The 21,138-nt window shown below is 42.9% G+C and overlaps 1 protein-coding gene across 6 annotated transcripts in view; it reads left to right on the top strand.

The window, feature by feature from the left end:
- ptprsa (protein tyrosine phosphatase receptor type Sa) overlaps positions 1-21,138 on the top strand; it is a 265,829-nt gene that overhangs the window by 215,843 nt on the left and 28,848 nt on the right. For 3 of the 6 annotated variants that reach the window (XM_063012370.1, XM_063012365.1, XM_063012366.1), the window contains 6 exons: positions 1,184-1,265; positions 1,731-1,958; positions 2,044-2,204; positions 4,249-4,364; positions 11,911-11,958; positions 19,110-19,207. In XM_063012370.1, the coding sequence (XP_062868440.1) occupies positions 1,184-1,265; positions 1,731-1,958; positions 2,044-2,204; positions 4,249-4,364; positions 11,911-11,958; positions 19,110-19,207 (733 nt within the window). The remainder of the gene's footprint in view (positions 1-1,183; positions 1,266-1,730; positions 1,959-2,043; positions 2,205-4,248; positions 4,365-11,910; positions 11,959-19,109; positions 19,208-21,138) is intronic. The other 3 variants (XM_063012367.1, XM_063012368.1, XM_063012369.1) reach the window with 3 other exon arrangements.

Genomic DNA, 21,138 nt, shown 5'->3' on the forward strand with positions numbered 1-21,138 from the left:
GGGTTTTCATGAGCTGTATGCCAAAATCATCAGTATTAAAACAATAAAAGACCTGAAATATTTCAGTTGGTGTGCAATGAATCTAAAATATATGAAAGTTTAATTTTTATCATTACATTATGGAAAATAATGAACTTTATCACAATATGCTAATTTTTTGAGAAGGACCTGTATAGATAGATCACTGTATTAATCCCAATGGGAAAGTCAGGCATTATAGCATTATAGAAATATGTGATATAATACAATACAATACTATGCTGGTGAATAAATAGAATAAAGATATGTACTATAATACAATATAATACTATATAACATAACATACTATGTAATATAATACACTAGTGAGACATTATGACCACCTTCCTAATATGGTGTTGGTCCCCCTTTTGCTGCCAAAACAGCCCTGACCCGTCGAGACACAGAAGGTGTGCTGTGGTATCTGGCACCAAGATGTCAGCAGCAGATCCTTTAACTCCTGTAAGTTGTGAGGGTCGGGCCTCCATGGATCGGACTTGTTCGTCCAGCACGTCCCACAGATGCTCGATCGGACTGAGATCTGGGGAATCTGGAGGCCAATTCAACACCTCAAACTGGTCGTTGTGCTCCTCAAACCGTTCCTGAAGCATTTTAGCTTTGTGGCCGGGCTCATCGTCATTCTGAAAGAGGCCACGGTCATCAGGGAAGGGTGAACATGATCTGCAACAATGCTTAGGTAGGGGGTACGTGTCAGAGTAACGTCCACATGGATGGCAGGACCAAAGGTTTCCCAGCACAATATTGCCCAAAGCATCACACTGCCTCCCTCCGTTCACCCCAGGTAAGCGACGGCCTCGTCAAACGGGCTCAAATCCTCACGCTTGTCCATTTTTCCTCCCTCTAACATCAACTTTGAGGATAAAATGTTCACTTGCTGCCTAATATATTCCACCCACTAACAGGTGCCGTGATGAAGAGATAATCAGTGTTATTCACTTCACCTGTCAGCGGTCATAATGTTATGTCTGGTCGGTGTATACTATGTAGGTGAATAAATAGAATAAAGATATGTAATATAATATAATACTAGTGGTGCTTAGACCCTGATATTTATTATTGTTTACTTATTTATATATTTTTATATATATTTTATTCTTTTGTCTGGTCTCAGTGACATTTCTCTCTTTTTGTTTTCCACCTTCAGGTCCATCTTCGTGGTGGTGGTTCCTCGGAAGAAAGGCCCCATCAGGCACATGAAGAGCCCGGATGAAATAGATCTGGAGGAGGTAAACGTCACGCTCTCTCCACCGAGTTCACTAATTCATCCCGGCTCGAATCCGCTCCTCCGTAAATTACAGCCGAACGAGCCGCGCGTGTCCGTCTCACCGCGCTGAAACCGATGCTCCGGGCTGAATCCAGACGAGAGGGGAACTGCTCTTCTTTCTCCTCACGCCGGCACGCCGGCGCACTTCAGCCACTCAACCTTGAGCCGTGCCAGCCGCAAGGGTATCGGCTTCGGGATTATACTACCCTCCGTCATTTTTTTTGTCCTCCCAAGTGGATGACTCATTTCGTTTCAGCCCCGGCTCGGTGCCAGCGAATATGCCATTGACTCCGGACCAGAGGCGGAATGAAGATGAAAGGGCTTGAAAAGCTGTCTGCGGGATGAATCTTGATTGCGGGCGCGCCGACGTCTCTCCTTCGGCCGTGTCCACTCTTTAACCGTTCTCTTTCTCCTCTCTCCTCGTCAGCTGTTTAGGGACGGGAACGTGAAGCAGAGACACGCCCGTATGACGCGCCAGCTGCGCCAGGTGGACGCGAAGAAGCCGTACGTCGCCGCTAGCTTCAAACCCGGCGCCGTGCCCCAGACCTTCACCCTGGGGAATCAGATGGTCTACAACGGCTACGAAAACAGAGCTCTGGAGCCGGGTCAGGACTACGTCGTCTTCATCTTGGTGGAGCTCAACTCGCCCGGCTCGGTAAGTACTCGACCTGCAGGGGGCGCTATTAGGTCTGGAAACCCTGCATTTCGGATGCCACATTTTGCTGTTGATATCTGCGCAGAAAACCTTCGTATCCAGCTCGTACTCGGACTCCGTCATGGCCCCCGACGTGGACCCTCAGCCCATGGAGACGGGAGGAGACGGGCTCATCTGGGTGGTGGGACCCGTCCTGGCTGTGGTCTTCATCATCTGCATCGTCATCGCCATTCTGCTCTATAAAAAGTGAGTAAGGAGGACGCTGGATGGGACCGGAGGGTGAAATATGATAATCATTCTGAAGCAAACACACCCGCAGTGCATTCACACTGCCATTTGCTGATTTGTGCAAAGGATTCTGGGAGCACGAACGTCCCCAAGCAGGTCAAAAAAGCTTTTCTCAAATAGTCAAGCACTGAAACCGTTCTCAAACACAATGGTGTGAAGTAATAAGCATCAGAATCCTGTGATATCAATTATTTTACTTATTTCAAGGCACACAGTAACACCCTGGACGGGGCGTCAGTCCATCGCAGGGCAGACACACATACATACACACACCCATTCACCTATAGGGCAATTCAGTGTCTCTAATTAACCTGACTGCACGTCTTTGGACTCCTGGAAGAAACCCACACAGACACGGGGAGAACATGCAAACTCCACACAGAAAGGACCCGGACCGGCCAGCCAGGAGATCGAACCCTGGACCTTCCTGCCGTGAGGCGACAGTGCTACCTACCGAGCAACCATGCCATCAATATTTAGAAGGGGTGTCCAAATACTTTTGGCCTTGTAGTATATGCCTGCTAATGGTATAGACAGATATCTGTATCTACAGGGTGTACCTGAAGTCTGGACACATAGGCAAAATGCACATTTTCAATGTGTTTTCCACTAGTTTAGACTTTAGGGACATTCCAGGCCCGCAACACATTCCAAAAATGTCGGGAAGCTAAAGCATTTACCACTTTTATTCCTCGTGAGAATGAACGGCAGCTTTAAAAAGACGTTTTGACATCGGATACCAAGTGACGAAGCCCGATGAAGTGACCTTGCCCTTTACGCACTGAAATTCCTTCAGCTTCCTTGAATCGTGCAATAATATTATGCACTGTAGAGGGAGAGATATGCAAATCTAGTAGTAGTCTAACGGGCGTAATTGGCAGTGCCTGCGGCAGACACGGTTCTGCTAGGGTGAGATGGCCGGACTATGTGGGTGGTGTCTTCAAGCGCTGTGTAAGGACCCTGATTGGCAGATAGAGAGGTGCCTGTGCAATCACCTGTTGACATCACCTGTTTGAAATCAGCCCTAAATTGCACGTCCCAACTTTATTTGGAATGTGTTGCAGGCCTGAAAGGCAGGAATGAAGTTGACCAGACGGAACATTAAATATCTTGTGTTTGTACCGTCTGCAATAAAATAAAAAAGGGCAGTGATAGCTCAGTGGTTAAGGTACTGGACTAGCAATCAGAAGGTTGAAGCCCAACCACTGTTGCCACTGTTGGGCCCCCGAGCAAGGCCCTTAACCCTCAATTGCTCAAAATCCTGTTTGGTCATAGCTGTAAGTCGCTTTGGATAAAAGCATCTGATAAATGCTGAAAATGTAAGTCAAAGTAAATATAAATGTACATGTATTTGCATTTTCTATACTCCCCCGTTACTCTCCCGGGTTTTTCTGATCTGGGCTCGTAGATAAGAGCCCCTAATCTGTCTGAGCCTCGGCAAACACAAGGAAAAGTGAGTTTTAAATAAATAAAGGAGTTGCGCCCGGATAACGTTTCTCACCTGCCCTTGATTGTGACCTCGAGCGGCGTGAGATCATGTCGTCCCAGACGGAGCTCTGAAACACACACCCCACCTTTGACTGCGTCTCTTCTGATGCAGATGAGCCGGATCTGACACCCGGCCTGTGAATTTCAATGCGCTTTATTGATTTTTCACTCATTTATATATTTATTTATTTCTCTCTTTCTGTGCTCTCTTTGGAAACAGCAAACCTGACAGGTAAGGATCTGCTGCACTTTATTGCTGTGTTCTGAGCTGAACAAAAATAACCCGCCTCAGCATAAGAGACAGGAGTTAATTAAATGGGGAACGGTGCATGGCACAAGGCGAAGCTTTCGGTTGGCATAACGTGTGTTCTGGGTGCTTGCGGGCTTTGCTTTGGATGTCTGGTGGTGGTGGGGTTTTTTTTGCAGCGTATTATCTGTTCCCAGCTTTTTCAGTAAGTGTCTTTACATTCTGTGTGTGTGTGTGTGTGTGTATGTGTGTGTTTTCCTCTTCAAGCAGCAAAAGGAAAGAATCAGAGCCGCGCACCAAATGCCTGCTGAACAACGCCGAGATCACGTCACACCATCCCACCGACCCCGTCGAGATGAGACGCATCAACTTCCAGACGCCAGGTACGTTCAGTCTCACACACGCCCACACAGCACACGGTCACACACTGGTCAAGGCCTGCGGTGGGATTCGGGCTGGACTCCATCAATAAACACTTACAGTGGGGCCAAAAAGTATTTAGTCAGCCACTGATTGTGCAAGTTCTCCTACTTAGAAAGATGAGAGAGGTCTGTAATTTTCATCATAGCTACACTTCAACTATGAGAGACAAAATGAGAAAAAAAAATCCAGGAAATCACATTGTAGGATTTTTAAAGAATTTATTTGTAAATTATGGTGGAAAATAAGTATTTGGTCAATAACAAAAGTTCAACTCAATACTTTGTAACATGACCTTTGTTGGCAATGACAGAGGTGAAACGTTTCCTGTAAGTCTTCACCAGGTTTGCACACACTGTAGCTGATATTTTGGCCCATTCCTCCATGCAGATCTCCTCTAGAGCAGTGATGTTTTGGGGCTGTCGCTGGGCAACACAGACTCCACAAATTTTCTATGGGGTTGAGGTCTGGAGACTGGCTAGGCCACTCCAGGACCTTGAAATGCTTTTTACGGAGCCACTCCTTCGTTGCCCGAGCGGTGTGTTTGGGATCATCGTCATGCTGGAAGACCCAGCCACGTTCCATCTTCAATGCTCTCACTGATGGAAGGAGGTTTTGGCTTAAAATCTCACGATACATGGCCCCGTTCATTCTTCCCTTAACACGGATCAGTCGTCCTGTCCCCTTTGCAGAAAAACAGCCCCAGAGCATGATGTTTCCACCCCCATGCTTCACAGTAGGTATGGTGTTCTTGGGTTCTTCTTCTTCCTCCAAACACGACGAGTTGAGTTTTTACCAAAAAGTTCCATTTTGGTTTCATCTGACCACATGATATTCTCCCAATCCTCTTCTGGATCATCCATATGCTCTCTGGCAAACTTCAGACGGGCCTGGACATGTACTGGCTTAAGCAGGGGGACACGCCTGGCACTGCAGGATTCGAGTCCCTCTCGGCGTAGTGTGTTACTGATGGTAGCCTTTGTTACTTTGGTCCCAGCTCTCTGCAGGTCATTCATCAGGTCCCTCCGTGTAGTTCTGGGATTTTTGCTCACCGTTCTCATGATCATTTTGACCCCACGGGATGAGGTCTTGCAACCTTCTCTGGTTGTCTTTCTACCTCTCGCCCGTCTTCGGCTCTTGTTTCAGTCTCGTCAGAGCTGACTCTGAGCCTCCGCCGAGTCGAACTAGTGAAGGGAACGAACAGTGAAGTGAGGTGAAGATGGACTGAAGGAGATGGGAAGAGCCTCCTGCTGTGCATTCATTTTCAGTAATCACCCCTCCATCCAGCGCTCTCTTACTAATGGCTGTGAAATGAGCAGCGCGCGCTTTCATCTTGTTTGGGCTTTTTTCTTCGGCTCTGATCGCTGCACTCTCCTCCGCCATACAAAAAAATAAGATCATTATGAAAGCTCCTTATGTTCAGACTCCTTTTTATTAATTGAAATACACGGTTCGGACCAACCAAGGGGTGCCAGAATTTTTGGGAGACGTTTTTAAGACATATACAGTGTATCACAAAAGTGAGTACACCCCTCACATTTCTGCAGATATTTAAGTATATCTTTTCATGGGACAACACTGACAAAATGACACTTTGACACAATGAAAAGTAGTCTGTGTGCAGCTTATATAACAGTGTAAATTTATTCTTCCCTCAAAATAACTCAATATACAGCCATTAATGTCTAAACCACCGGCAACAAAAGTGAGTACACCCCTTAGTGAAAGTTCCTGAAGTGTCAATATTTTGTGTGGCCACCATTATTTCCCAGAACTGCCTTAACTCTCCTGGGCATGGAGTTTACCAGAGCTTCACAGGTTGCCACTGGAATGCTTTTCCACTCCTCCATGACGACATCACGGAGCTGGCGGATATTCGAGACTTTGCGCTCCTCCACCTTCCGCTTGAGGATGCCCCAAAGATGTTCTATTGGGTTTAGGTCTGGAGACATGCTTGGCCAGTCCATCACCTTTACCCTCAGCCTCTTCAATAAAGCAGTGGTCGTCTTAGAGGTGTGTTTGGGGTCATTATCATGCTGGAACACTGCCCTGCGACCCAGTTTCCGGAGGGAGGGGATCATGCTCTGCTTCAGTATTTCACAGTACATATTGGAGTTCATGTGTCCCTCAATGAAATGTTACTCCCCAACACCTGCTGCACTCATGCAGCCCCAGACCATGGCATTCCCACCACCATGCTTGACTGTAGGCATGACACACTTATCTTTGTACTCCTCACCTGATTGCCGCCACACATGCTTGAGACCATCTGAACCAAACAAATTAATCTTGGTCTCATCAGACCATAGGACATGGTTCCAGTAATCCATGTCCTTTGTTGACATGTCTTCAGCAAACTGTTTGCGGGCTTTCTTGTGTAGAGACTTCAGAAGAGGCTTCCTTCTGGGGTGACAGCCATGCAGACCAATTTGATGTAGTGTGCGGCGTATGGTCTGAGCACTGACAGGCTGACCCCCCACCTTTTCAATCTCTGCAGCAATGCTGACAGCACTCCTGCACCTATCTTTCAAAGACAGCAGTTGGATGTGACGCTGAGCACGTGCACTCAGCTTCTTTGGACGACCAACGCGAGGTCTGTTCTGAGTGGACCCTGCTCTTTTAAAACGCTGGATGATCTTGGCCACTGTGCTGCAGCTCAGTTTCAGGGTGTTGGCAATCTTCTTGTAGCCTTGGCCATCTTCATGTAGCGCAACAATTCGTCTTTTAAGATCCTCAGAGAGTTCTTTGCCATGAGGTGCCATGTTTGAACTTTCAGTGACCAGTATGAGAGAGTGTGAGAGCTGTACTACTAAATTGAACACACCTGCTCCCTATGCAAACCTGAGACCCAGAGCGGTAGAGAGAACAGAGTGGCGACACTCCCATAGGGAACCGTTGGAAAGGGGGCGGGACATTTTTTCTGCGCAGCTTCCGGGTTGTGGAGCTCTGTATAGTTCCAAACAACCCATAGAGCCCCATTCATTTCCACTACTTATCAAACATTTTTAGCTGTATGTTGCTTTGTTTTAAAAAAATTATGAATTTAATGTCATTAATATACTTAATACTGTTATTGTTTAGCATTTGCTCAGCACTAAATGTTACATGTTTATCTTAATTAATAGGTATAACCCAATTTAGCTTAGTCAGTTAAGCTTAATTAATGACACACGAGTCTTTTCACCTAAAATGAGTTGATTAATCAAGAGTCTTGTTACAGAAATGATCATAAAACATTAGAACCACAATAAATCATTATACTTTTACTTTCATACTTAAGTACATTTGAAGGTAAATTTAGTTTAGTACTTTAGTGGAGGTAAAGAGTATTTTTACTTTTACTACTACTTTTACTGGAGTAATATGTTACCTTGGATATCTCTACTTTAACTCAACTAAATGGTTTGTGTACCTTGTCCACCACTTACATTAGACAAAATGAACTAGTGCATATTCATAATGAATTCATTAATGTATTACATGTAGGAATCAATTATTAATCACTCATGAAATAAGAGATGAATGAATGCTTTTTCATGTACCTGCACTATAATGTTTTTGGTACGGTAATGTGTTTATCAATCTGTTCATTCAGTGCAGGTAAACCTTATGAATCCAGCACATGACTTAGTGTTTAGCCAAAATGATTATTATTATGAATCCTCAGGAAAGTGAAGGGAGATTAGTTTATGCAAAAAACAAAACATAAAAAACTTTAATGTCTATACTGTATATTGTCTCTACTACTTAATGATATCGCATTATGTAATGTATGCTATTATAATGTACTGTGTGTTAAGAACGACCTATTAACAAGTCATTATAAACATCAATCTTCCACTTTATATACCAAATTGACATTAAAGCAGATGCAGTAAATGTAAACGCAGTTGAAAATACCCAGAAATTGTACAAATGTTTATTATTTGCCGTTTAATATTTCATTTACTGCTGCCTGTCCCATTTGAGAACATGACAGCGCCGGGTTTGTTTGGAACTATTGAGGGTTACATGAACCACGTGACCGCGTAGCGGCGAGATCAAGGAGTGTCGCAACTCTCTCTATCTACGGCTCTGCTGAGACCTAGTAACACTAACAAATCACATGACATTTTGGAGGGAAAATGACAAGCAGTGCTCAATTTGGACATTTAGGGGTGTAGTCTCTTAGGGGTGTACTCACTTTTGTTGCCGGTGGTTTAGACATTAATGGCTGTATATTGAGTTATTTTGAGGGAAGAATAAATTTACACTGTTATATAAGCTGCACACAGACTACTTTTCATTGTGTCAAAGTGTCATTTTGTCAGTGTTGTCCCATGAAAAGATATACTTAAATATCTGCAGAAATGTGAGGGGTGTACTCACTTTTGTGATACACTGTAGGTGGTCATTGACCTGCAGGGTCAGCACAAAAGTCCAGTCAGTCCAGCACGAAGCCTTGAGGTGCCTTTAAAAGAAATTTAGTGTAAAATAGAATAGAATATTTACTGTCACTATACACAAGCACAATTACATTTTGCATGACGTCTCTCCAAAAGAGGTACTAGAAGCAGTTTTACACTCTGAAAGATATAAATATTATTTACTAGCGACCACAAAGTCTAAAAACGCCTACAGACTGCTAATACTCAATAGGCTGGGTCGTACAACTACCCAAATAATTTTGGGTCGTATTCCAGAGTTTAGGGATCAGCAAAAGTCCTGAGGAACAATTTGGATGGGCTATACTGTTTCAGGAGATCAGCAAAATAGAAGCACTTTGTAGTTCTACAATTACTGACTGTAGTCCATCTGTTTCTCTGCATGCTTTGTTAGCCCCCTTTCATGCTGTTCTTCAATGGTCAGGACCCCCACAGGACCACCACAGAGCAGGTATTATTTAGGTGGTGGATCATTCTCAGCACTGCAGTGACACTGACATGGTGGTGGTGTGTTAGTGTGTGTTGTGCTGGTATGAGTGGATCAGACACAGCAGTGCTGCTGGAGTTTTTAAATACCGCGTCCACTCACTGTCCACTCTATTAGACACTCCTACCTAGTCGGTCCACCTTGTAGATGTAAAGTCAGAGACGATCGCTCATCTATCGCTGCTGTTTGAGTCGGTCGTCTTCTAGACCTTCATCAGTGGTCACAGGACGCCGCCCACGGGGCGCTGTTGGCTGGATATATTTGGTTGGTGGACGATTCTCAGTCCAGCAGTGACTCAGCAGTGAGGTGTTTAAACACTCCAGCAGCGCTGCTGTGTCTGATCCACTCATACCAGCACAACACACTAACACACCACCACCGTGTCAGTGTCACTGCAGTGCTGAGAATGATCTGTGGGGGTCCTGACCATTGAAGAACAGCGTGAAAGCAGGTAAAAAAGTATGTAAAGAAACAGATGGACTACAGTCAGTAATTGTAGAACAAGTAGTGGAGCTGATAAAATGGACACTGAGTGTGGAAACAAGGAGGTGGTTTTAATGGTATGCCTGATCAGTGGAGGATTGACTCCCTGTGTGAGTCCCAGTCCTGGTTTGGTGTGTGGAGGGGCGGCACTGCCGGTATTCTGTCTTTGTCTCACCGAACAGACGCCTTCCTCCTCTTCATCATCGCTTCACTCTCACTGCGATTCGTCTTCCTCTCACTTCTGAAGCCAGACTCGTCCTCAAGCGGTCGTTTTACGAGACGCAGACTCTCCCCGCGGCTCCCGCCCCTGTAACGAATAGCATCTTTAAGCGAGAGATTTGTCGATCCCTTCCTGTCTGTAACGACGCCGAGCGTCCTCGCCCCGCCGTTTCACGTCCGTCTTCCCGACTCGTTAATATCCCACGCTTTTTAACGACGTCAGACTGTCGCTACGTACACGGACGATTCCAGATAGCGCGTCGCTGTTCGCTGTTGCTAAGGTTTGCTAAATGATGAATGCTGGCTTTTAATGCTTCATTATCTGATTAGCATGTGTTGCTAATTGGTATTGAACGTTACATAGTGAGTCGTTTGTATTGAACAGGATTTGTGTGTGGATGTGAGCTGCAAGCCACTTGTGCTCTTTATAAATGCTGTATTTTAGTCTAGTGACCCCTGTCGAGCAAGTTTTATGTGTAATCCATAAGCACCTCAACACCAAAGTAGAGTTTGGGGCGAGTTTGTTAGCTGTCCAGGTTCTACAGATATTTAGATATTTAGCTAACAGCCTCTGGATGCAACACAACCTTTATATATATAAATATACTTTATATTCCCTAAGCTTTTACTCAGTTTGGTCATCGCCAGTTCCCTCCCTCTTATTCCACAATAGCTGACAACCTGTAAATGTGAGGAACAGCATGTGCTTCCTCCAAGACACATAAAGCGAATCACGAGCTCTTTTTAATCTGCAGCCTGTTACTCATGTACCAGAGGTAATAAAGGCGTTTATTGACCCTGCGTAAGCTCTCAGGCATCCAAGGGTGTTTTAACGGCGTTTTAGCCATAGAGTAGTGTTAATTCTGCTCTCAGGACTTCCTGCCACAGGTATGCTATAACTGAGGATTGAACTCACAACCCCCTGATGACAGGGCCAGTATTAGGGGGGGTTGTTGTTGCTTTTGTGTATTTAAAACATTTTTGTGAGTCCTTGCGGAAGCTAAAAGCCACAAGCTTTATGAGCTAACCTAATGACCGTCAAAATAAACCCTAATTTAGCGAGCAAGAGCTAAACTTTCAAGTGGACGTTAACCCTTTAAGAAAAGGTGTATTTTAGGAACTGAAATTTGCTTTGCCTTGCGAGGGAGAGCTTCTCTAGCGAATAGAAGAGCCATCCTAGAAATCAAAAGCCAAGTGTGAGATCTAATCTCTAATCTAGCGAGTAATTAAAGTGAACCTCATGAGTTAGAGCTGAAGAAGTAAGCAAGAGCTAACCTAATAAATAAAAATGAGCAGTTACCTGATTTTTTAGCAAATAAAAGCTAATAAAGTGATGGAGAGCCAATCCAGCGCATTAGCCCAGCGAGCAAGAGCCAAACAAGCAAGCAAGCGCTAGCCTAGAGGACAAACGTTGACACGTGCTATTGTTTCTAGCTGAAAAGAGCTAACACAGTGAGTAAACTGAGTTAACCTACAGAATCAGAGCTAATCTAGTTAGTTAAGTAGCTAAACAATTGAGCCAAAGTTGCCCTAGAATAACCTTTCTAAAGTGGGCGGTCCTAAAGTGGGCGTGTCTAGGAATTGGCTTTACCCAAACCAGTCAGAATTGAATGTTTATTGTCTCAGGCCTTCATCCTTTATTAGAACTCTGTGTTCTTCAGTGTGTGTAATTTGATTAGAATTGATTAGAATATTGACTAGAATTAGAATATTAGGCCACGCCCATTCAGGCAGGTCCAGCCGCTTTTTATTACGACTTATTTTGGCAGTTTAACGTTTGAAACATTTTCTAAGCCGTCGATCTGGTTAACGATTGTTGTATTGAATTGAATTTAGTTTTTAATCCTTATTTTCTTTCTGTGCTTTTTATTATTTATTTATTTATTTATTTTACAGATTCGGGTCTGAGCAGCCCCCACAGTGAAGCCGCGTTTGAATATGAAAGTTAGTTCCTCCATCCTGCTGCATTCCTGCTTTCGTTTGCTCTTGTTTTGCCTCTGCGCTGCCCCCCTGTCTAATCAAATCAGAAGCTGTGCTTAAATATACGTCACTAATGTTCCGGTAACGTGACTCCGGTGGCTGTTTGGCTGTCCGCTCACCAGCTGACCGGCTGCTTGTCATTAATCCTCAGTGTAACCTTGCTGATATGCGCTAACCCGGGTTTGATATCAGGACTTTATTGGGGCCTCCCGTTCCCGCGTCCCGGCGTCCGTCTGTTCACATCCTCCTTCGCTCTTCACCCTCACTTTTCCACTCGCGCTGCAGGCCGAGATAACAAGCTGAATTAATTCAATCCTTCAGAACCACCAGACTCACGTTTGCTCTAACAAACACACCTGACCGCACGTACACACGCCAACCACAGAACGGCCTGAAATAAATCAACCCTCTTCATACGCTAATAAACTCAGAGGAGAGGCCCTCAGACTGAGAGAGAAATATCTGTTTCCGACGATTATCGGGGACGAGATGGAGTGAGGAAATGTGTAATTTGGTTGGGGGTGGGAGTCCCAATTGCGCTCACTAATCACATCATGATTATACAGGATAAGAAGATCAGAGCGAGACAGAGAATCATGGGAAACGGAGAAACGTTAGAACTCGTCCTTGAGCCTGATATTAAATATCCTTTACATAAACACCCCGAGACCTCGGCACAGGGGAGCAGAGTACAGGAAGTGGAAATAATTTCACACACAGAAGAACAAAGAAATGAAAATTTAGTGCTAAAAAAGGTTTTAATAGTGAAAAATCTATTAGCAGTGATATTAATATCAGCTTTATCACTGTTAAAATAATAAAATAATTACAGTAGTTATAGATAAAACAAGTATCACTAAAATTTTAATTATTACTTAGAGTGGAGGTATTAGTGTCTAATATTAATAATTTACCCACTGTAGCATTATTATTAGTAGTAGAAGCAATACAGTAAAACTAGTAGAATTATTATTAATATTAGCAGTAACAAATACTGTGAACTTCTAGTGATATTGTTATAACTATAATTAGTATTAATACAAAGTTATCTATTAGTAGAGGTATCGTGTTAAGAGTAATGATAATAGTAACAGTACAGAGTAGTAATAGTACCGACAGTAAGGACAGTAATTGTAAGTGTTAAAAATAATTATAATAGTAACATAATTAGGTGTAGTGATAGTAACAGTATTGACAGTAATAAAAGTAGTGGTAGTATTAACATTAATAAGAGTAGTGGAGTTACAGTACTGATAGTAGTAAAAATAGTGATAGTAGTAACATATTAAGAGTAGAGATCATAGTAACATTAGTGGTAGTAGTGATAGTAACGGTAGTGATAGTAACAGTGATAGTAACAGTAGTGATAGTGGTAATAATGATAGTAACACTAGTGATAGTAGTAACAGTAGTGATCGTGATAACAGTAGTAATAGTAGTAGTAATGGTAGTGATAGTAATGATAGTAGTGATAGTAATAGTAGTGAGAGTGGTAATAGTAGTGATAGAAGTAATAGTAGTGATAGAAGTAATAGTAATGATAGTAACAGTATTGACAGTAGTAACAGTAGTGACTAACAGCATTGATAGTAGTAACAGTAGTGATAGTAACAGTAGTGATAGTAGTAACAGTAGTGATAGTAGTAATAGTAGTAACAGTAGTGACAGTAACAGTAGTGATAGTAACAGTAACGATATTAACAGTAGTAACAATAGTAATAGTAACAGTAGTGATAGTAACAGTAGTGGTGATAATAACAGTAGTGAGAGTAGTAATGGTAGTGATAGTAGTAATAGTAGTGATAGAAGTAATAGTAATGATAGTAACAGTATTGACAGTAGTAACAGCATTGATAGTAGTAACAGTAGTGATAGTAACAGTAGTGATAGTAACAGATAGTAGTAACAGTATTGACAGTAGTAACAGTAGTGATAGTAACAGCATTGATAGTAGTAACAGTAGTGATAGTAACAGTAGTGATAGTAGTAACAGTAGTGATAGTAACAGTAGTGATAGTAACAGCATTGATAGTAGTAACAGTAGTGATAGTAACAGTAGTGATAGTAACAGATAGTAGTAACAGTATTGACAGTAGTAACAGTAGTGATAGTAACAGCATTGATAGTAGTAACAGTAGTGATAGTAACAGTAGTGATAGTAACAGTAGTGATAGTAGTAACAGTAGTGATAGTAACAGTAGTGATAGTAACAGCATTGATAGTAGTAACAGTAGTGATAGTAACAGTAGTGATAGTAACAGTAACGATATTAACAGTAGTAACAATAGTAATAGTAACAGTAGTGATAGTAACAGTAGTGGTGATAATAACAGTAGTGAGAGTAGTAATGGTAGTGATAGTAGTAATAGTAGTGATAGAAGTAATAGTAATGATAGTAACAGTATTGACAGTAGTAACAGCATTGATAGTAGTAACAGTAGTGATAGTAACAGTAGTGATAGTAACAGATAGTAGTAACAGTATTGACAGTAGTAACAGTAGTGATAGTAACAGCATTGATAGTAGTAACAGTAGTGATAGTAACAGTAGTGATAGTAACAGTAGTGATAGTAGTAACAGTAGTGATAGTAACAGTAGTGATAGTAACAGCATTGATAGTAGTAACAGTAGTGATAGTAACAGTAGTGATAGTAACAGATAGTAGTAACAGTATTGACAGTAGTAACAGTAGTGATAGTAACAGCATTGATAGTAGTAACAGTAGTGATAGTAACAGTAGTGATAGTAACAGTAGTGATAGTAGTAACAGTAGTGATAGTAACAGTAGTGATAGTAACAGCATTGATAGTAGTAACAGTAGTGATAGTAACAGTAGTGATAGTAACAGTAACGATATTAACAGTAGTAACAATAGTAATAGTAACAGTAGTGATAGTAACAGTAGTGGTGATAATAACAGTAGTGAGAGTAGTAATGGTAGTGATAGTAGTAATAGTAGTGATAGAAGTAATAGTAATGATAGTAACAGTATTGACAGTAGTAACAGCATTGATAGTAGTAACAGTAGTGATAGTAACAGTAGTGATAGTAACAGATAGTAGTAACAGTATTGACAGTAGTAACAGTAGTGATAGTAACAGCATTGATAGTAGTAACAGTAGTGATAGTAACAGTAGTGATAGTAACAGTAGTGATAGTAGTAACAGTAGTGATAGTAACAGTAGTGATAGTAACAGCATTGATAGTAGTAACAGTAGTGATAGTAACAGTAGTGATAGTAACAGTAGTGATAGTAGTAACAGTATTGATAGTAGTAATAGTAGTAACAGTAGTGACAGTAACAGTAGTGATAGTAACAGTAACGATATTAACAGTAGTAACAATAGTGATAGTAACAGTGGTGATAGTAACAGTAGTGATAGTAACAGTAGTGGTGATAATAACAGTAGTGAGAGTAGTAATGGTAGTGATAGTAGTAACAGTAGTGATAGTAACAGTAGTGGTGATAATAACAGTAGTGAGAGTAGTAATGGTAGTGATAGTAGTAACAGTAGTGACAGTAACAGTAGTGATAGTAACAGTAATGATAGTAACTAGTAACAGTAGTGATGGTACTAGTAGTATAATAGTAATAATATAATTAGCTGCTGTGCTGCTTCTTTCTTAAGCACTGATGTAAGAATTCGTTATAGGTCCGTTAATAATTGTAATGATTTATTGTAAGCGTGCGGCGGCGGTTAACATTTCATTACTGCGCCCGTGTTTAAACTCTGACCTGTTGTTGTGCTAGTCTGCTATCTGCCTCCTCACAATTAGCTTGAAATCTAATTCCTGGTCTAACCTCGCTGCGCGTAGCGTGTACAGCAGCGTGGTATGAGCAGCTAATGTGATTATTCACACCCAATTACTCACTTGTAATCTCACGGTTGGACTACTGCAACTCCCTCCTGGCAGGAGCTCCCATGTCCACTATTAAACCCTTGCAGCTCATTCAAAATGCAGCTGCACGTCTGGTTTTTAACCAGCCCAAACACTGCCACATCACCCCACTGCTGCGTTCTCTTCACTGGCTTCCTGTAGCTGCACGCATTCAGTTTAAAACACTGACGCTCGCCTACAAAGCCAAAAATGGACCAGCCCCAAGCTACCTTCGTGGTCTAATCAAACCCCGCTCTGTACCACGCAACCTCCGAGCCATTAGTCTCGCTCGACTTGATCCTCCATCCAGGATTAGAGGAAGACAAGCATCAAGGCTTTTCTCTGTTCTAGCGCCGAAGTGGTGGAATGAACTTCCTCTGTCTGTCCGAACATCTGAGTCTCTTGCTGTCTTTAAAAAACGATTAAAAACCCACCTTTTTATTAATCACTTAAGCTGACTTGTACTTATTTACTAACATTTTGTTCCATTCTTTTCCATTTCCACAAAAACAAAAAACAAAAAAAAAAAGCACTTTGGTTCTAACAGGTTTTAGCAGATTTGTGTTCTTTGACTGTTGTTTACCTAAACTTGAGAAATGAAATGTTCACTATGGAAGCACTTCTGTAAGTCGCTCTGGATAAGAGCGTCTGCTAAATGCTGAAAATGTAAATGTAAATTAAATCTCCAAAACTAAAAAAAATCATCAAGCTTCAGCTCACGGTCAGAGTAAAAGCTAAAACCGGCACTGATGCTCGTTTTAAATGTGGGTATTTAGATCAGCACTGGGTCACACGAGCTGGTAAAAATAAACCATTAGATTAATGCTCTGGTTTTCACCCTGTTTCTATTACGCGGCCAGTGTGATGCTGGTAATGGGATTAACTCCCAGCATGCCCGGCTCACATTAGCCTCTCTCTAAGGTTTATGTCTGAGGAAACATCACAGCAGTCTGATGCTGGACGAGTGTTAGGGAGGCGTAGGTGGGGCGTTTATGGCCGCTGAAGCTCTGGGTGTACGCGCTGGGTGTGTGGGTGACCACAGGCTTGCTTAGCTTTGGCTGTAGTGAAGCTAAATGCACGTCCACTGTTCCACCTGAAAACTGCCTAAACTGTCCCTGCCCAGGCCAGGGCTTCTGCATGCACATATATGGTGTTAAAATACAACCTCATTATTCATGGTTCAGTCCTGCATGATATTCTTTGGGGTGTATGGGGTGCTATATTGTATCTACACTGTCATTATGTTACATACTGTGTACAGGGATGTATTTTTATTACATTGGTCGTACAGTTAAAGACTGAATGCCACATAGTGTAGAACTATACCATTGGTAGTGCATCAGCTAAATGGCGTGACTGCTCGGCTGGCCGATAGCACAAGCTGAGATTTAAACCCATGTCCTGAGCGCCCGGTAAGAAGGCTTAAGAACTAACTAGAGGCAGTGGTAGCTTAGTGTTTAAGGTCTTAAACTAAGTTGCCAAGTTGGTACTGTTGGGCCCCTGAACAAGGCCCTTAACCCTCAATTGCTCAAATTGTATTTACATTTACATTTCCATCATTTAGCAGACACTTTTGTCCAAAGCGACTTACAGTATACAGTCTAAGCAACTGAGAGTTAAGGGCCTTGCTCAAGGGCCCAACAGTGGCAACCTGTCAGTAGTGGGGCTTGAACCAGCAACCTTTGGGTTACTAGTCCAATACCTTAACCACTAGGCCACAACTGTATTTCGAAGCTTCTGATTCTGCTAAATGCCACAAATGTTAATGTAAACGTAGACGCTCGGCTGGCCGATAGCACAGCAGAGATTCAAACCCATGTCTCATGAGTGGTGGACCGTCCGACACCCTAATGCCCAATAACGAGGCATAAGAACTAATTATGGGCTGTGGTAGCTCAGTGGTTAAGTTACTGGACTAGTAATCAGATGCTGCTGCCAAGTTGCCACTGTTGGGCCCCTGAGCAAGGCCCTTAACTCGTAATTGCTTAAATTGTATTCTGTAACAATTGTAAGTCAGGCTAATTGGCCCAAATGTAAATGTAGACGCTCGGCTGGACGATAGCACGGCAGAGATTCAAACCCGTGTCCAGGGGTGGTGGGGTAGCGTAATAGACCACTGGACACCTGAGTGCCCGGTAACAAGGCATAAGAACTAATTATGGACAGTGGTAGCTTAGTGGTTAAGGTACTGGACTGGTAATCAGAAGGTTACCAGTTCAAGCCCCAACAACAAGGCATAAGAACTCATTATGGGCCGTGGTAGCTCAGCGGTTAAGGTACTGGACTGGTAATCAGAAGGTTGCCAGTTCAAGCCCCAATAACAAGGCGTGAGAACTAATTATGGGCCGTGGTAGATCAGTGGTTAAGGTACTGGACTAGTAATCACATGGTGTTGCCACTGTTGGGCCCCTGAGCAAGGCCCTTAACCCTCAATTTCTCAAATTGCATTCAATCCTCATTGGATAAAAGCGTTTGCCAGATGCCGTAAATGTAAATTTGATCATTACGCTCTGAAAAATAACAGCTCGTGGGTAAAATGTCCTGCTGAAATGAGATGACGGCCGTTTTGTTGCCACCCGGACTAATTCGCCATTTTTCTAACCCCGTAAACGATTCGGTCGATGCGTTATTACGAAAACGCACCTCTATTTCTTCCTCCGGGAGCAAAAGCATTTGGGTTTGAAATGCATGTTGATTACATTCATTAAATATTAGTGGATTGGGAGATGTACTCGGCGGCTTAGGGAAATATTTCTCAGAGCCTATTTTGGATTTGTTTCAAATCATTGATTTTCTAAATCAGATCGAGATGAGGGTGTTTGTCAACAGGAAGGACCGAGTCGCCGGAGAAACGTATAACCCGCACCAATCAGCCCTGTCGAGCGCCACTGGGTATTTCTCCTCGCTTTTATCATCATCGTAGCCTCCCCCGAAAAAATGAATTTCATCACTGCGGTGCTATCGCCGAGCTATTAAAAGCCACTTTTCCCTCTCGCGTTGGCATGTAATTGGTCCGTGGTTTGTTTTTGTTACCCGAGCGATGCCCCGCGGGTCCTCCTGCTATTTCCTGCAGATGAATGCGCTCGTTTCGGAGGATGTAGAACTCTGGCCTGGTCAGGTGGCGCCGATAACATCACCCTTGTTGACGCACATCAGCACACCCCCCGCACTCCCAGCCCTCATTCGCCCAAACGTTCTGGGTTCGTTCTGACTCTGTCTTTCTGGTGTCGATGTAGGAATGATGAACCATCCGCCCATACCCATCTCCGAGCTGGCAGAACACACCGACCTGCTCAAAGCCAACGACAACCTCAAACTCTCACAGGAATATGAGGTGAGTACAGAATTAACTTTTACTCTTTTTTTTGTGACTAAATATTTGGAACCAATACGTCTTTCATAAGTTTATTATGGGTTTATTATAAAATATGAACATTTATTCTGTTGGGCCCCTGAGCAAGGCCCCTAACCCTCAATTGCTCACATTGTATTCGGTCAGAATTGTAAGCGGCTTTGGATATAAAAAAGAACGTCCTCCAAATACTATAAATGTAAACGTAAGCTGAGTAATTAAGGTACCTGAGTAGTAATCAGAAGGTTGTCAGTTTAAGCCCCACCACAACTACTAAGCTGCCACTGTTGGGCCCCTGAGCAAGGCCCTTAACCCTCAATTGCTCGCATTGTATTCAATCATAATTGTAAGTCGCTTTGGATATAACAAAAAAAAACATCCTCTGAATACTATAACTGCAAATATAAGCTCAGTGATTAAAGTACCTGTGTAGTAATCAGAAGGTTTCTGGTTTAGGCCCCACCACCGCCTGAACAAGGCCCTTAACCCTCATTCAATCACAACACATTCAATCACAATTAAAAGACGCTTTAAATTAAAACTTACACTAAATACTATAAATGTAAATGTAATTATCATGGTAATGTTTGGCAGCAGTAGCTCAGCATTTAATGTACTGGACTAGTAATCAGAAGGTTGACAGTTTAAGCCCCGCTGCCGCTTGGGCAACACCCTTAACATTGCATTCATCACAATTACAAGTCGCTTTAGGTATAAACATCCACTTAACGCGGCTAATTTGTATGTAGCTCTGCTATGCTGATACTCACCCCCAGTAATGGGTTTCTAAAAAAAATATGAACATATGAAGATCTGTATGGCGCACAGAGGGTCACGCACCGTTCTCCATTATCCCCCGTCTGCAGACGCCACAGATCAGCCAGCAGAGGTCATAATTTCAGCAGTCCAGCCCTTTCTTTCCCCGAGCCAATTGTGTCTGCCTAGCTGAGATTTGAACTCGGCGCTCGAGTTCCTTGTTAGTGATTTTTGACTAGCTGGTGACTTCTCTAAGTATAAATGAGGCTAGTTTGACTCCAAACATTGATCTCTACCCAGAAAGATACCACTATCTCATTACCAAGGCTGTCTGGATGTTTGAATGTGATCCGATTAAAAAAAAACACACACACTCACACACAAGGCCTACTGGTGCAAAACAGAAGCTCCTTAAAGGGGCGCATCAAGAAATCATCCCAGTTTATTAAATACTAAAAAAATAGAGAATCTGGGTTATTTTTTACAGCCTCCTGCTTTCTGCCAGCGCGAAACACCGAATCGAATGCGACACGATACGTTCGACCGATCGCGTAACTCTCCTCCCGACCTCGAGTGCGGATCTCATTCTCGCATGATGCCGCCTGCACCTGAGCTCATTAGAGACGGACCCCTGATCCAGGATTTCATAAGGTGCACTGATTGTCTCCCGAGCTCGAACCCGGGCTCGAAAATGACTTTTCCCACTTAGCCAAACGTATCAAACAAACTCGGGTCCAGGACAAATGAGAAAGCACACTTAAGAGGCAGACGGAGGCTCGACTGATTGAGGCGAGTAAAAGATCGAGTGTGTTTTCACCTGCCGGGGAAAAAACAAGCTGCTGGAGCACGAGTGACACCGTTCACATTCGAGCAAGCTGTGCAAAAAAAGAAGCCCCTGCTTCAGTCTTAGCCATGTGATCAGACATGGATCCCGTCACCGCCTGAACAAGGCCCTTAACCCTCATTTGCTCACACCGCATTCAATCACAATTAAAAGTCGCTTTAGATAAGAACGTCCGCTAAATACTGTAAATGTAAATGTAAGTATTGTGGTGACATTTGACTAGTAATCAGAAGGTTGCCGGTTTAAGCCCCACAGCCGCCTGAGCAAGGCCCTTAACTCAGTTGCTTGCATTGTATTCAATTAGAGTTGCAAG

Source organism: Trichomycterus rosablanca, chromosome 17, assembly GCF_030014385.1.
Source record: "Trichomycterus rosablanca isolate fTriRos1 chromosome 17, fTriRos1.hap1, whole genome shotgun sequence".
In the NCBI taxonomy this organism is placed as follows: Eukaryota; Metazoa; Chordata; class Actinopteri; order Siluriformes; family Trichomycteridae; genus Trichomycterus; species Trichomycterus rosablanca.